Raw genomic sequence first — 17,476 nt, forward strand, 5'->3', positions numbered from 1 at the left:
AAATTAAGCAGCCTGGATATTAACTCAGAATGACCACGAAGAATAAAATCCAAGAGTAAATCAGTAGTGGTGGTCACACAGTAATTCAATAAATAATGTTCACTCTTTTCAAAGATACAAAGTAGAAAATTACCCTAATACCAAAGTTAACATCACAGACTCATTTTCTTACTGTGTAGGACATAAACTAGCCACCAACTACATGTACAAAAACATGTATAAAATACTCATAAAGAAATACTTACAGAAAACATAGCTTAACATATCCAATGAGAAAGTTATTACTACTGGTGATCATGTGAAACTTTGAAAAGCACCCAAGTTCTGGGAAACATGTCAATTTAAAATCTAATGAATAATGGTGACATAAAGTTATCTAAACATAATGGTTAAATTTTCTTCTAAAAAAATCTAAAAACCAGTGACTTATGATCTCATTTGATTGCATAACTTTGTCAATTGTCAAACAGACAATTTGGGGCATTTAAGATTACTAAAATAGGGCTGGAATTCTACTTATAGCTCAGTGGTAGTGTACTTGCCCAGCATGTGTGAGGCACTGGGTTCGAACCTCAGTACTAAATAAAAAGTAAGTAAATAAAATAAAGGTATTGTGTCCCTTTACAACTAAAAATATTTTTTTAAGAAAGACCTTAAAAAAAGAAAGGTATACTATTTAACTCATTTGCTTATTTGTTGGTGCTGGAATTTGAATCCAGGGCCTCACGCATGCTAAGTATGAGCTCTACCTCTGATCTACTCCCCTAGCCCCAAAGAGAGTCTACTGATTATTGAACTCTGGTAATTCTGAGAGGAAATAAAAAGAAAGGATCTACACAAAAACAATTGAAACCATGGTAATATATACTTGTAAACCTTAATTTAAGTTCAGTGATCAGATTATAGACACTCCAATAGTTAAGGGTGCTAAACAAGTTTAAAAGACTAGTTTAGAGCTAGGCATGGTGGCACACACCTGTAATCTCAGCGACTCGAGAGACTGAGGCAGGAGGATGGAGAGTTCAAAGCCAGCCTCCACAAAAGCAAGGTGCTAAGCAACTCAGTTGAGACAATGTCTCTAAATAAAATACAAAATAGGGCTGGGGATATGGTCAAATGCCTAAGTTCAATTCCCAGTACTCACCCCCCCAAAAAAGAAAAAAACGCTGGTTTAGTAATTTTCATCAAATATATCAAGATGTTCCTTTCACTTTAATCCTGGCTGGTACCACCTAGAGATAAAAGGCTCCTTAACAGAATTGTTTTATGATAGATATTTAAAGGAATCTGTTGTGTCAAAACAAAATAGAAATTTAAAAATAAATCAAACAACTGATGAAAATGGAGAGGTGGTTATACATCTATAAATAAAAAGCAATAGAAACCAAAAGAAAATTTAACAAGGCAGGGTCGTAAGACTTTAAAACTATGTTTTATTTAACTGGGAGCTCTAACTGTGTAGATGAAGAAAAATATATCAGATAGAGAAGCAAAGAATTATAATACAAAAAGGATATTTTATTAATATTACAAATGATAAAATTGACAAAACAATGAAAACATAAACACCAAAAGCTATTAAGAGAAAATATATAGACAAGAAACTCACAAAATTAACTGAAACCACTAATTATTAGATGAACATGTATTCCACAAATTTCAGAAATGGATGAAGACACCATCATGAGTCAATAGAGAATGAGAATGTTAATATAAAAACAGAAATTTTTGGCAGTATTTACAAAATTATAAAGGTATACATGTCACCAATGATTGAAAAATTCCTTTTTGGAACACAGAATGACCATGAAGTCTGGGAACAGACTGTAAAAGGAGAGGGATATGAATCATCCTTGATTATATTTTATATCCTCAAATTTTTTTCCAGTCAAAATCACAAGGAAAAGGCCCTCACACACTCATTTCATTCAAATAAATACTCATTTCATTAAAAAATAGTAGAAATTTTTCAAGTAATATTCTCACCCACACTAAAGGCATTCCTGCATTCCTTACATTCATAGGGTTTCTCAGCACTATGAACTCTCTGATGTTTTGTAAAAGATGAACTATGTCTAAAGGCCTTCCCACATGCCTTGCATTCATAAGGTTTCTCTCCAGTATGAATTCTCTGATGTTCAGTAAGGGCTGAACTATGTCTAAAGGCCTTCCCACAGATCTTACATTCATAGGGTTTCTCACCACTGTGAATTCTCTGATGTTGAATAAGGGCTGAAGTAAGTCTGAAGAACTTACCACACTCCTTACATTCATAAGGTTTCTGACCACTGTGAATTCGCTCATGTCGGGTAAGTTCACTGCCTACTCCAAAAGCTTTCTCACATTCTTTACATTTATAGGGTTTCTCACCAGTATGGATTCTCTGATGCCTAGTCAGGGATGAACTATTTCTGAAGACCTTTCCACATGACTTACATTCATAGGGTTTCTTACCTGTATGAATTCTCTGATGTCGAGCAAGTTCTCTACAGACTCCAAAAGCCTTCCCACATTCCTTGCATGCATAAGGTTTCTCACCAGTGTGAATTCTCTGATGTTCAACGAGTTGTGAACTAATTCTAAAAACCTTCTCACAGTGGACACATTTGTATGGTTTCTCACCAGTATGAATTCTCTGATGTTCAGTAAGCTGTGAATGAAATCTAAAGTCCTTGCCACATTCCATACATTTGTAAGGTTTCTCATCAGTATGAATTTTCTGATGTCGAGTAAGTTGTGCAAGCACCCTAAAGGATTTCCCACAGAATGTACATTCATAGGGCTTCTCACCATCATGAATTCTTTGAATGGGAGTAATTTCTCCAACACTTCTAAAGATCCTCCCATATTCCTTACACTTATAGAACGTCCCAATGCTATAAATTTTTTGGTAAAGACTAAGATCTTCATAGAAACTAAGTTTATTCCCATGTTCCATATATTTACAAGGCTTCACTCCAGTATGAATATTCAATTGTAGTATATGTGAATTATCCATCCCAGAGTTTTTCCGGCATCCATTACATTCATAGGTTTTCTCATCAGTATGTATTATTCTCTGATAGTGATCAAAGTTTGAGTCACAACTGAACACTTTCCCACATTCCTTATATTCATAGGGCTTCGCACCACCATGCATTCTCTGAGGTAATGTAAGATATTTATAATTCTTATAATTGGGCTGTTTGTCAGAGATGATTTTCATCTTACTGAAACATCTCCATCCAGGTCCTTTTACTTCAATCTTGTTTTTGCTTTGCCAGTCATTTCTGAAAATGGAGCTTTTGAAGTCAATGAGATTGCTATTTTCCATTACTTCCAACTGAGAACCACTGTTTTCAAAAACATCCTTTCTTACAGATAAAATCTCTGTCTCACACCTAGACTCCAAATCTGAAAAAAAAGGGAAAAAACAATTTTTCCCCCATCACAATAATAGAACTCATAGAAAACTTAAGAAACAAACAATATAATTCACAGTACAAATGAATATTTAGCTGGGCTTGGTGGTAGATGCCTGTAATCCTAGTGATTAAGGAGCTGAAGCAGAAGGATCACAGTTCAAAGCCAGCCTTAGCAACTTCGCAAGGTCCTAAGCAACTTAATAAGATCCTGTCTCAAAATAAAAAATGAAAGAGGCTGAGGATGTATCTCAGTGGTAAAGCACACTTGGATTCAATTCTTGGTACCAAAAAAACTAACAAAATAAATAAGTAAATAGTTAAAGTACTGTTATAAAATCTGCAGAAAGAGAATTCAGACAGTGCTAACAGTGTAATATAACATTGTGAGATTTCTGATAAGGAAACATATTAAGTCAGTGGATCTGAAATGTAGATGTTGATCATCTTTGTAAGCTTGTTGTAAGTACTGATGTTGAGGAACCAATCTAGATAAAGTGAATCAAAATATATATATGTAGAATCCATAATTACCATCTTATAGAGCTACTGTTTATAAACATAAAAATTTGACAATATACACATATCAACAATTTTATCATTAACAATTTACCATGGATAAAAAGGTGCTGGTCATAAGACCTCATTTTACTCAACTTCCTTCCTTTCTTTTAATCTCTTTTCACCTCCTAGATAAAAACACATTTCTTACCATTTACACCAACTCAAAGGACATTTTATCTCTCACAAATAATCTCTTTGTATTCCAGTTCCTTTTCATCACCTCAGGTCTAAAAGTTAACTACCTTAAGATAGCTGAACCTAAAGTAAATTAATTTTTATATCTTCATTCAAATATCTGGTTCATTGCCTTCATATTTTTCTTTTTCTATTTTTAAAATTTTTTAAAAAAATATTTAAGTTATAGTTGGACACAATACCTTTATTTTTTTATGTGGTGCTGAGGATCGAACCCAGGCCCTCACACGTGCTAGGCGAGCCCTCAACCGCTCAGCCACAACCCCAGCCCCCTTTAATTTTTTTTAAATATTTATTTTTTAGTTTTCGGCGGATACAACATCTTTATTGTATTTTTATGTGGTGCTGAGGATTGAACCCTGCGTCCCGTGCATGCCAGGAGAGCGTGCTACCGCTGGAGCCACATCCCTAGCCCCTTTTATTTTTTTTTAGTTTTAGGGGGACACAGTATCTTTATTTTATTTTTATGTGGTGCTGAGAATTGAACCCAGTGCCTCACACATGCTAGGCGAGTGCGCTACCACTTGAGCCACATCCCCAGCCGCGCCCTCATATTTTTCAATTGTGTGTTCAATAGTTGTTTACTTTTATTATGCCATTAATTTCTCCATTCCTTAAACTGCACAAGGACAAATGTCTTAATTTTTTAATGTGCCAATGAATAATAGGCCCCAAGGATATAGTATATGACAATTAATTACAGGAAAAGTAAATCACTGGATGAAAGCAATTTAAATAAAAAGAAAGTATACATACAAATGTATGTCAAATGGAAAATGGCACATTATCAAATTAATTACATAGATTTGTACGCTTCTCCACCTACACGTCTTTACCAGTATTACTCATCCTCCTACACAGAGCCTTGATTGCTTTTTTTCATCTCACATGTCAACCAATACTTCTCATTGGTAATATTTTCACTATTACTCATCTATCCTTGTGAAATCTTTTTTTCCTTCATGATCTTTCCCAAATACTCATTTCCATTTTCCGATACCCAAAGTCAGCCACTTCTGTACTACCCCCAAAAGTATCACCATATTTCAGATATACAAATAAGAATATACCATATTGTTAAATTTATGCAATTCTGAGTAAAGTCTTGTGATTGAAAAGGAGAATATGGTGCGGGGCTGTGGCACAGTGGTGTAGTACTTGCCTAGCATGTGTGAGGCACTGGGTTCAAACTTTAGCACCACAAAAATAAACAAAATAAAGATGTTGCGTCCATCTACAAATAAAAAATATATTTAAAAAAAATAAAAGGAGAATATGATGAAAGAGTCACATGGAGAAGGTGGATTAGGTGGGCAAGATTTTAAGACATTTTGTTACAAAATATTTTTTCAGACACTCAAGTTTGGCAATGAGATAAAGCTTAAGGAAAACTGAAAGATCAAGAATAATTTCCTATAAGTGAATTATGTTATGTGTAACAATAAAAAATAATGCTAGTATCATAATTTAATGAAAGCAGTAAACCAGTACCAGTATCAATAAACCAAAAACATTTAGAAATAAAATTCTCTATTAACTATGAGTCAATGTGGAAGTGTAACTGAAATAAAAAATATTTCCTGAGAACAATGATGTTGAAATCTTTATAAACTATAATTTATGAAAATTATATTGGTCACATAAAAAGTAAAGATTTAAATGGTATTATAAAGAAATGAATGAAAATGACCAATGTATACATGCCACTCATAAAAATAGAAAAAAGATTTACCTGAGGAAAATATGAAAGAGGAAATTAATAAACAGAATAAGAATGTGATAAAAACATAAAAACAGAATTAACAAATATACAAAATAAAATGTAAAAGGAACCACCATAGATTGCATTTTATGAAAGTCTTATAATACCCCACCCCATACCAATAAAGTTGAAAAATGTAGAATGATGAATTAATTTCTAGGTAATTAGATATTTAAAACTAACCCCAAAAGCTACAAAAGTTGAAAACCATTAATTTGCTAGAAAGAGAAAAAATTTTTCAGAACCTTAACTCCCATGAACAAAAAATCATAACCATGCCTACTGTCCTGGATGTAACAATAAATAAGGTAATGAAGCAGGGATCCTACAATAAAGATCTGAATTATGATCTGGAGTAAGGTCAGTATAAGATATGCCTTGAATTGTTGTATCAGAAAATAGAAAAGTTTAATACTTAAGGATGATGTCAACAGGACACAGAAATCACCTGAGGGAGTTAAAGTAGACTACGATTTTAAAAGTACAAGAGTCAAAAGAGGGAGAAAAAAGCTTGTGTACTAAAACACGTTAAACACAACAAAAGGCTAGAAAACACACTTGTAACTAATTTAGGTGGATGGTCTGAGACTGGGAGAGTACTGGGATAGCCAGATAGCCTGTGTCAAAAAGCAAGAAATTTAAAGATTAAAGAAGCAAGGGATGGGATTGTGGCTCAGTAGCAGAGTGCTAGCCTTGCCATGTATAAGGCATGGCTTCAATCCTCAGCACCGTATAAAAATTTATAAATAGGGCTGCGGTTGTGGCTTAGCGGTAGAGCACTTGCCTCACATGTGCAAAGCCCTGGGTTCAATCCTCAGCACCACATAAAAATAAATAAATAAATAAAAAGGTATTGTATCCAACCACAACTAAAAAATAAACATTTTTTTAAATTAATAAATAAAATAAAGGTATGTGTACATCTACAACTTAAAAAATTATTTTATAAAAGAATAAAGTTAAAGTTCACAGAAATCACCATGAGGAATTATCCAAACTTCAAATAACTGTATATAAAAAATTAAAAACTGGCTGGGTGCAGTGCAGTGGTGCATTCCAGACTCAGGAAGCTGAGACAAGAAGGATCACAAGTTTCAGACTAGCCTCAGCAACTTAGGAAGACCCTAAACAATTGACTGAGACCCTGTCTTAAAATAAAAAAGAAAAATGGTGCGAATGTAGCTCAGTGGTAAAGCACCCCTGGGTTAAATCCCCAGTGCCAAAAAACAAAAACAAGGGGCTAAGGTTATAGCTCAGTGGTAGAGTGCTTGCTTAACGTGTGAAGCACTGAGTTCTAGTTTCAGCAACACATAAAAATAAATAAAGTAAAGGTATTGTTTCCATCTTAAAAAATAAAAAAATACTAAGAAATAAAATACTAAATAAAAAAATAAAACAAAAAACTGGAGTCTAAAATATACTGAACCAATGAAAATCATTAAATTCATAATGAAAAGTCAGAAAATTTAAAGTGCACCATTTGAGATCATTAATTAGATAAAATAATATAAAAGATATGGTGTTTCTGCCTCCTGCCTTTCCTATTAGAATTACATTTCAAGTTTATCAACAAAGCATGAGGGCTACTGATAGGATTGCAAATTGGTGTAACCACTCTGGAAAGCAGTATGGAAATTCCTCAGAAAACCTGGAATGGAACTACCATTACCCAGTTGTCCCACTCCTTGGTATATACCCAAAGGACTTAAAATCAATATACTACAGTGATACACGCACATGGATGTTTATAGCAGATTAAAACAGCTAAGCTATGGAACCAACAGATGCCCTTCAAGAGATGAATGGATAAAGAAAATGGAGTATAAATACACAATGGAATATTACTCAGCCATAAAAAAGAATGACTATGTAACTTTTGGCAGTAAACGGATGGATCTAGAGATATCATGTTAAGTGATATAAGCCATTCCCCCAAAACTAAAGGTTGGATGTTCTCTGATAGGCAGATGCTAACACAAAACAATCGGGCAGGGAATAGAAGTTCACTGGCTTAGACAAAGAGGAATGCAGAGAAGGGAGTGAGAATGGAAATAGAAAAGACAGAAGAATGAATCAGACATAACTTTCCTATGTTCACATATGAATATACCACCAGTGAAACTCCACATCATGTACAACCATAAGAATGAGATCCTAATTAGAATTAAGTTATACTCCATGTATGTAAAATATGTTAGAATATGCTCTACTATCATGTATATCTAAAAAGAGCAAATAAAAAATTTAGGCAAAATAATGACATTTTTATAGATAGACTGAATAAAAAAAAATGTATTTCCAGCCTACCCGCACTACAAAAACTAATACTTAAGGAAGTTTTTCAAGCTGGCGGGACATTATCCTAGATAGAAGACTGGATATTTATGATAGATTAAAAAAACAAAGAAAAGAGTAAAAAATTAAAAACAACAAAAAACAAAACAAAAAACATGAGGGCAACCAATATATGAAAAGAAATGATAAATTTAGAAACTTGCTGACTTAAAATATTAGGTAAATCACTGACAAGAAACTGTATGTCCATAGATTAAAACCAAAGAGAACCTGTTTGATTTACAATATCTGGATTAGCTATTCCCCAGCATCCTCTAACCCTTTATTCTTACACTTATCGCTATATACATTCTCTACTTGTTTGTTTTCTTATACGTCTTAACTAGTAGTATGTCATTTTGGTTTGGGTCACCATTATAAAAAGGGATAGCTTAATAGCTGTCTTCAGTGTAGGCATCAAAAAAGTATGTGAATATCTATATTTTGTGTCAATATAGACATATATAAATCTATAACAGTATACAGAATAGCTAGCTGTATCCAGCAGAATCTTAATTGGCTTCCCCCAAGTGTCAGACCTTTGTATATAGGGTTTTTAAAAAGAGTTTGCCAGTATCACAGGGCCTTACTTCCTCTGCTTCATAGGCTATCACTCACCTGGCCCTATCTTCCTGTCACATCCTTGCAAATCCTTTAGAGAACATCCTTTCTCCAATAAGTTAGAACATAATTGGCTTATAAATGCAAAACTCGGCTTACAATGAGGCAATGTAACAATGTATGTTTAAAACAAATTGTAATTAGTTCAATATATATATATATATATATATATATATATATGTATGTATGTATGTATATATATACACACACACATATAAATTATAGAGGGAGGTACTGGGGATTAGGCAAGCACTCTACCACTGAGCTATAGTCTTAATCCCCAAAATGATGATAAACATGGGGATGGGGTTGTGGCTCAGCAGTAGAGTGCTCGCCTAGCATGAGAGAGGCCCTGGGTTCAATTCTCAGCACCACATAAAAATAAATAAAATAAAGATATTGTGTCCAACTACAATTAAAAATTTTTTTTTAAAAAAATGATGATAAACACTTCATAGAAGAGAAATGTGAAGGAATTAGAAGAATATTTCACTTTGGGAATAACCACAGAATTACAAAACACGGAGAAACCAGACAGTTAATACAGGTCTTACATTATTTGAACCCATACTGGTTCTTTGTCTTGAGAACCAGTTTAATGTGACAGTTAAGAATACTGTGTGTTTGGGCTGGGGCTGTAGCTCAGTGGTAGAGCACTTGCCTGCCATGTGTGAGGCACTGGGTTTAATCCTCAGCACCACATTAAAATAAATAAATAATAAATAAATAAATAAATAAAAATCCAGCTAAAAGAAAAAAAGAATACATTGTCGCCAGCCTGCCTGAGCAGAAAAGCTGCCTCTTTTTTTTTTTTTTTTTTTAAGATGGACACAATGGGGCTGGGGATGTGGCTCAAGCAGTAGCGCGTTCGCCTGGCATATGTGTGGCCCGGGTTCGATCCTCAGCACCACATACAAACAAAGATGTTGTGTCTGCCAAGAACTAAAAATTAAATATATATAAAAAAAAGATGGACACAATATCTTTATTTGTTTTTATGTGGTGCTGAGGATTGAACCCAGTGCAAGTGCTCTATCACTGAGCTATAACCCCAGCCCCAAAAGCTGCCTCTTGATACTAAGAGGTGGTATAACCCTAAACATATACCTCATATTTTTTGTCATAAGCAATCTCTTCTATAAAACAGTATGTAACAGTGTTACCTTAAGAATTAAATGGGTCAACCCACCTATATGATATACTAAAGTGCAGAAATGCAGTCTACTATCATATATAACTAACTAAAATAAAAAAAAATTAAATGAGTCAATTATTTAAAGCTTAAGGTGAGGCAAAAACTTTGTAAGCTAAGAGGAAAATAAGTAGCTTTCTGAGACATATTGACTTGGTGTCTATGTTGAAGACACAGTGCTCTGTACAATGGTGACTAAGACCAAAACAAACCCTGTATTAAATGCAAAGTTCTTTAACCAAAAAGCAGCTATATTTGTGGCAGTAAATGAATATGAAGAATTCTGTTTATCAACCCAACAATATGTAAATTGTAGAGATTCTTCTAATAGTCATAAAAATTGGGACTTGTCATAGTGTTTGTCCAACAGAGTGGAAAAGAAAACAACACAATAAATCTACAGCAATTCTGAGATCAAATACAATATAATATCCCTATGATATGCTATATATGTCCTATAAGTCAATTCCAGCTCCCTTAGAATCAAGGAAGATAGAAATTATATAAACTGCCTGGTATGAATATGAGGAAGATATTTAGTGGAGGATTACTCTGGAATATAACAACAATGAAACAATATTTTTGGAACAGGGAGAAGAAATTCAGTAGTTTTTTTTTAAAGATAGTCTTGAGTTCACTGAATATTAGTTTATATTCTAGAGAACATATTCTAAATTATTTGATGCAGATAAATTTACCCAGTGAGACCAAGTTGCTATAGTTCTCCATCATCACATCCCAATATAAATCCCTCTGAGCAGAATCCAGGTATTCCCACTCTTCCTGAGAGAAGTTGATGACAACATCTCTGAATGTCACCAATTCCTGAAACAATAAACCCAAATATTACAGTAAAATTTAAGGAAATCTTTTCAAGAAAAAGAAATAAAAAACTGCATTATAGAAAGGGAACTAGATGTTAATCAAGTATACTGTGGATATAAGCCTATGACTTAAGAAATAAGGGAATTAGTGTTTCCAAATCAGGCTATGTATGTCTTTAAAGAATCCATTTAATGCAGAGAAATCTGAAACAATGTGGGATTTTGTAAGTAGCCAAACATGTCTGGGAATTAATAAAATAATCAGTTCACATATTAAATGAGATAGTGTCTACATGCCATTGCATGTTGCTATGGGTCCACTTCATGAATCATCAATAAAGATTAAGTTTCTGTATCTTCATTCCTCTGCATAAGAAAAATATCTAACTTAGAAAATAAATTAAAAATCCCTCACAGGAACTAAAGGTATAATAGCTTAATAGTAGAGCACTTGCCTACCATGTATAAGACCCTGGGTTCTATCTCCAGTGCTTCAAAAGATAAAACTTACATACTTCTTGAAGCCCCCAGTTCAATGCTATATGTTATGTATCATTTCATATTTTACAATTATTACTTCTGATGACAAATTATTTAATACATGCTTTTTAGTGGCTACAAAATAGACTACCTATTCAAAAGCGACTTACTTACACTTAAGCATTTAGATGAGATATTTTGTAATTATTTTTTTTTAATATTTATTTTAGTTTTTTTAGGTGGACACAACATCTTTATTTTTATATGGTGTTGAGGATCAAACCCAGAGTCCCGCGCATGCCAGGTAAGCCCGCTACTGCTTGAGCCACATCCCCAGCCAATATTTTCTAATTTTAATCTTATCATTTTGTATAACTTGGGGCCAAATCAAATCCATCTGGAAACTCAGGTCTGTGGAGAATTTTAGAGTTTGCCCATGTCATCAAATATTTGTCTGTTTTTTTTCCCATATTCAATAATATGACAAGGAAAATCCAGGGATTCCATTCTTACTCTATAGTAGACTGAAGACATAGGGAGTGTTGAACATCATTTGGAGAACAGATGGGCACACAGAAGGGACACTGATTGATTCTAGCCCTCACTAGAAAATGAAAAAGATGAGGATGTGGTATTCGTTCTCTATTATAGCTGTTGTGTATTCAGAAAAAGGAAATATTCATGAAGAGAGAAATTACTCACATGGTCCATGGTTAGAACTGTGAAGAACCGGTCAGGAAATTCCACTTCTGGCATAAGAGTGGGTAAAGCTCGATGGGCATGTTCCCCAGTGAAACTGGTAAAATATTATCGCAACAACACAAAAAAATTAAGGCCTCTGGAAATGGCCCTAGGAACACACAGTAACTGAAGAAATAAATGGCACTGGAGGAAAAGGGGATCCATCTCTATGTTATTACTTAGGAAGGGAAAATCTAGGAATTAGATAAAAGGATAGGTCACAATAAGGCAAAGCAATTCAGGAGAAGGAAAGCAAATAGTTTTTTTCATAAAACAAAAATATATTTGACATAGCATGCACAAGGGCCTGAGTACTTTTTTCAAGTACTCAGCACTCGAAAAAAACAAAAAAACGAAAAATGCATTTGACAGAACAAAAATAAATACAAACTGACCTTGAGATGGCCGTTAAAAAGCAGTGCTCCTTTCCACTTCAGGAGCCTTCTTTCTCTTGAGGAATAACATGACCAAGAAGAAAGGACTTGTGAGATCAGTCTGACTTGTGAGATCTTGGACTGGCTAAATAATACTGTCCACCACCAGACAAGCACCCATCATACACAACCCATAAACCCAGATGGAAGAGGGGAAACTAGAAAACTACAGACTCTTCTCCGTGTCAGAATCATCAATGCCTAGAGCCTGTCCTCGGGGTTCACATAGGCTTCTAGGGGACACAGCTCAGGAAATACTGTGGTTAGGAAATGTGTAAATGCCTCCACAGGGTATTCAAGGGGCCATCTCCCAGGAAAAACTCCCTCCCCTCAGTATCTTCGCCGGAGCATATCTGGGAGGCCAATGCAATTCACACCTCATGACTTAGAATGTTCTTTTCTGCTTGGAACTTCCACTCTGGGCCGAAATACACGACTTCTCTTGTGATGACTATTTCTCTACAGCTAGCTGTGAGGACAGAAAAAGACAATTCCGGAAACATGTTCCAAAAAAACCACGGAACCCACAACTAGAACCTGGGGTGGGTGGTCACTCACGCCACAATGCCCTTCTATGTTATGCACCAAGCTGGGTACCGAGAATATCACAAAAAAGAAGAAGGGACACTACGGACTCGTTGAAAACAAAAACTTCATCTGGTACGCTCGGCAAGTAGGTCACAGAGTGAAACACCTACATCACCAAACACCAAGTGAAACGGTCACACGAGTCCAATCAGAAACCAATCAGGGCGCACACCAGGGCGTCGTCACAAACACATTCAGCCCTTCCCTCTCGTACATCCACACCCTGCAGGGTCGCCGTCACAAACGTTCGCGGCTTGCGCAGGTTTGTAGCTTCGGGCTCCACAGTATCCATCCCGCCTCGGGAGAGCCGGGGCCTGACCTCAGCCGCCTCAATTCCCCAGGAAGTGCGGCACACCACCACACCGGAAGGGGAACCAACGCTCCAGGTTCATCCGTGGCTCTGAGCCTGTGGGAAACGGAGTCCAACGCCGGCATGTCCAAACGTTCAGGCAGAACCCACCGGCCACACAGACCCCACGAGGCTCGGGAATCTCCCGGGAGTTCCCAGGAACTCGGAGGAGGGTTGAGGATCGCCAGTCGTCTGGAAGCCGGCGGAGAAAATAATGAAAACCCAGGCCGCCGAGCAAAGGAACCCGGAAGTGCTTGCTAGGGTTGGCGCCGGAAGTACACCGGAATACCGAGTTGCCCCCACCCGCTGGAAAACTGGAACCCCGAACCCTAAAAGGGGTATCTTGAGTTCGGCCGAGTAGAGCCGAGGTCAGAACTGGGACCCTGGGTAGGAGGGAGGTTCGCTCTACTCGGGCCTGAAAGTGCAGAGCCCCAGGGCGTGGGACGTGCTCAGGACCGAGGGTTGCTGGAGGGTTTCGTTAGTTATTCCCCAAAAGAACGCCCCAGCGCCCAGGGCGGCGTCGGACGTGTTTGTAGACGCTCAGTTTGTGGCCAGGAACTTACCAGCTGTCCTTTTCCAATCAGTTTCACTACAGAGTTCGAATTTCTGTCACCATAATTTAGTTTTCAATTGAGAATTCCCTGTCTCCTTTAGCTGATCATAGTATCTCATACTACTTCTTTAAAAAAAAAATATTGTTTTTAAATTGTAGTTGGATACAATGTTATGGGCAGCCACTCCAGAAACCACTCTTTTAAGTCCGAATTTCAAATCAAAAAGGAGCTTTATTTACTGGGTCAGTGACTGTCACCCACAGCATAGACTCAAGCTCTATGAGAGGATAGCAGCTTCCTGGTCCATCCAAGGAGACTATAAGCACAAAAATCCCAACTCAGTGACCCACATAAGCGAGCCAATCACAGAAATTAAAACATTAATAAGTGGGACTTGTGGGCTCTAGGCAGGACTGGAATTTTCTGGTCAACAATCAAGCGATAAATAGAAGCTAAAAAAGAGCATTACCTTTGCAGTTCAGTTGACCATCTTCCTGGGTTCAAGCAGGTGCTAGACAGTGGTATCCTGAATTTGGGGGATAGGGGTCGGTGGGGGCGAGAAACCAATTCAAAGTCATGTAGACCCACAAGGGCACTCACACCAAGGTACAATTTGTGGAGTACAAAGTACAGAAAAATAATTTTTATAAGAAAACAGCTTTTATTTCATTTTCTCATAAACAACTCTTGTAACATTTTTTTTTTACAGGAGGCAGCAAAATGGAGTCAGGCCTGTCTGTGACTGTTCTTGCTTTATAATTATCTTATCTCACTTATCAAAATCTTATATCCATAATCTGTATTCTTTTTTACTAATCTATAACCTTTATTATACTCTTATTGATTAGTATTTATCAGTTCACAACACAACAATATTTTATTTATTTTTATGTGATGCTGAATATTGAACCCAGGGCCTTGCACTTACTTGCTAGGCAAGTGCTCTACTGCTGAGCCACAACCCCAGCCCTCATACTTCTTAATGTAGTTTATATTTTATTTATATACTTCTTAATGTAGTTTATACTATATTAATGTAGTTTAAATTTCAGATGAACATTCCATTGTGCTAATGTGCCACAATTTGTTTATTCATTTTTTCTCTTAATATCATTTGGTTTATTTACAGGTCTTAAACATTGTAAAGTTAACAATACTTTCATTTCTTCTGGGTAAAATCTAGAAGAAATAATTGCTGGGTAATTGATAAGTTTAACTTTCTAAGAAACTGATAAAATTTTAGGATAATTAATTGTAAAGGAGTTGTGTTTGAGGCAACTGCTTTCTGAGTTTGGTTTGATGTCTATATAGGGTTATGTGATGGATTCCTTGGATTTGTAAATGGAATGTCATGGTGGGTCTGTGGGATTGTGGGTTTGTGACATGAGATCACAGGAAAATCAATGAGTCTATACCAACTATTTATTATGGTTTTGTTTGTACATTTCATGATGACTAAAAGTGGATCACTTTGTGTAATACTAATGAGTTATTGAGAAATTCATGTTTCATATATGTTATTTTGCTTGCAGAATTGTTTCTAGTGAGCAAGTAAAACTTGAAAGAGGTAAAATTATAATTTCTAGATCACAGGATTGTATAACTAGAAAAACCATACAAATTAAAGCCAATATGTTGCAGTTGCATATTATCTATAGAACAGAAGAAAAATACTTTTGCTCCTACCACTTAAGTTGGTTGAAATTATTTTTTTTCTTGTTACTACTGAATGAAATTGTGGGTGATTAACATCTTTAGACATTCTAAGTCAACGGAAATAGTTCTGATCACAAGATACAACTCATAGTATCTAAAAAATCATTTCCTAAATAAAATATATTCTGTAAAAATCAGTATTTCAAACTGTTTAAAGTACTTAAAGGAAAGTTCAACATCTCTAGCAGAGAAATGTAAATTAAAACTACACTGAGATTCCATCTCCCTCCAGTCAGAATGGCATTCATCAAGACTACAAGTAATAAAAATGTTGGCAAGGATGTGGGGAAAAAAGTACCCTCATACATTGCTGGTGGGACTGAAAATTGGTGCAACCATTCTGGAAAGCAGTATGGAGATTCCTCAGAAAACTTGGAATGGAACCACCATTTGACCCAGATACCTACTCCTCAATTTATATGCAAAGGACTTAAAAACAGTATAGTACAGTGATGCAGCCACATCAATGTTTATAGCAGCCCAATTCAAATACCTAAATTGTGGAACCAACCTAGATGCCCTTCAATAGATGAATGGATAAAGAAACTGTGGTTTATATACACAATGGAATATTACTCAGCATGAAAAGAGAATAAAATCACGGCATTTGTAGGTAAGTGGATGGAGTTGGAGAACATCATGCTAAGTGAAGTAAACCAATCACCAAAAAACAAAGGCTGAATGTCTTCTTTGATAAATGGATGCTGATCCATAATGTGGGTTGGTGGTGGAGAGCATGGGAGAATGGAGGAATTTGGATAGGGCAAAGTTCCAGGAGGGGAAGGGAGGGGGCATGGGAATAGAATTAGATGGACATCATTACCTTAGATACATGTGTGAAGACATGAAGATCTACTTTGTGTACAACCAGAGAAAATGTGTGCACTATTTGTGTACTTTAAAAAAATACAAGTAAAAATGTTGGCAAGGATGTGGGGACTGCATCGCTGGTGGGACTACAAATTGGTGCAACATTGCTGGTGGGACTGCAAATGGGTGCAAACACTCTGGAAAGCAGTATGACAGTTTCTCAGAAAACTTGGAATGGAACCACCATTTGACCCAGTTATCCCACTCTTTAATATATACCCAAAGGACTTAAAATCAACACTCCACACTGATGCAGCACATCAATGTTTATAGCAACTTAATTCACAATAGCTAAGCTATGGAACCAACTTAGGTGCCCTTCAACAGATGAATGAATAAAGAAAATGTGGTATATATACACAATGTAATATTACTCAGCCATGAAGAAAAATGAAATTATGGCATTTGTTGGTAATGGATGGAATCAGAGTATCAGACTAAGTGAAATAAGCCAATCCCCAAAAGCCGAAGGCCAGATGTTCTCTGATATGCGGATGCTAACACACAATAACAAGGGGGAGGGAAGAATAGAAGTACTTTGAATTAGACAAAGGGAAATGAAGGGAAGGGACATGGATGGGAATAGGAAAGACAGTAGAAGAATCAGACATAACTTTCCCATGTTCATATATGAATATATGACCAGTGTAACTCCACATTATTTTAAACCACAAGAATGGGATCCTAATTAGAATAAGTTATACTCCATGTATGCACAATATGTTAGTACATTCTACTGTCATGTAGATCTAAAAAGAACAAATTTTTAAAAAAGGATAAATCTCCCCCCAAAAAAAGAAATAAGGTTCTAGGACTAATATATTCCCTCACTAGAACACAGGTATAAACTG

General features: G+C 35.8%; 1 protein-coding gene across 5 annotated transcripts; it reads right to left on the minus strand.

Moving 5' to 3' along the window:
* Positions 1-1,484: 1,484 nt before the first annotated feature.
* On the minus strand, positions 1,485-13,719 carry Znf529 (zinc finger protein 529). 5 transcript variants are annotated; one of them, XM_027941275.2, is made up of 5 exons: positions 13,500-13,719; positions 12,510-13,017; positions 12,076-12,169; positions 10,768-10,894; positions 1,485-3,393 (listed from the first exon to the last, which is right to left on the minus strand). In XM_027941275.2, exons 3-5 carry the CDS (start codon positions 12,127-12,129, stop codon positions 1,970-1,972), a joined length of 1,605 nt encoding a protein of 534 aa, XP_027797076.2. In that variant the 5' UTR covers positions 12,130-12,169; positions 12,510-13,017; positions 13,500-13,719; the 3' UTR covers positions 1,485-1,969. The 5 variants fall into 5 exon arrangements, with proteins under 5 accessions (XP_027797076.2, XP_071461132.1, XP_071461130.1 ...); XM_071605031.1 differs by having other exon boundaries at positions 12,510-12,564; positions 13,351-13,719; XM_071605029.1 differs by having other exon boundaries at positions 13,351-13,719.
* Positions 13,720-17,476: the final 3,757 nt, after the last annotated feature.

Source organism: Marmota flaviventris, chromosome 18 (genome assembly GCF_047511675.1).
Source record: "Marmota flaviventris isolate mMarFla1 chromosome 18, mMarFla1.hap1, whole genome shotgun sequence".
In the NCBI taxonomy this organism is placed as follows: Eukaryota; Metazoa; Chordata; class Mammalia; order Rodentia; family Sciuridae; genus Marmota; species Marmota flaviventris.

Coding starts and splice junctions, on each gene's coding strand:
- Znf529 (XM_027941275.2), bottom strand. CDS start 12,129: ATGCCAGAAGTGGAATTTCCTGACCGGTTCTTCACAGTTCTAACCATG. Junction 10,895..12,075: donor CAGTTCTAACCATGGACCAT/GTGAGTAATTTC, acceptor TTATTGTTTCAG/GAATTGGTGACATTCAGAGA. Junction 3,394..10,767: donor TAGCAACTTGGTCTCACTGG/GTAAATTTATCT, acceptor CTTTTTTTTCAG/ATTTGGAGTCTAGGTGTGAG.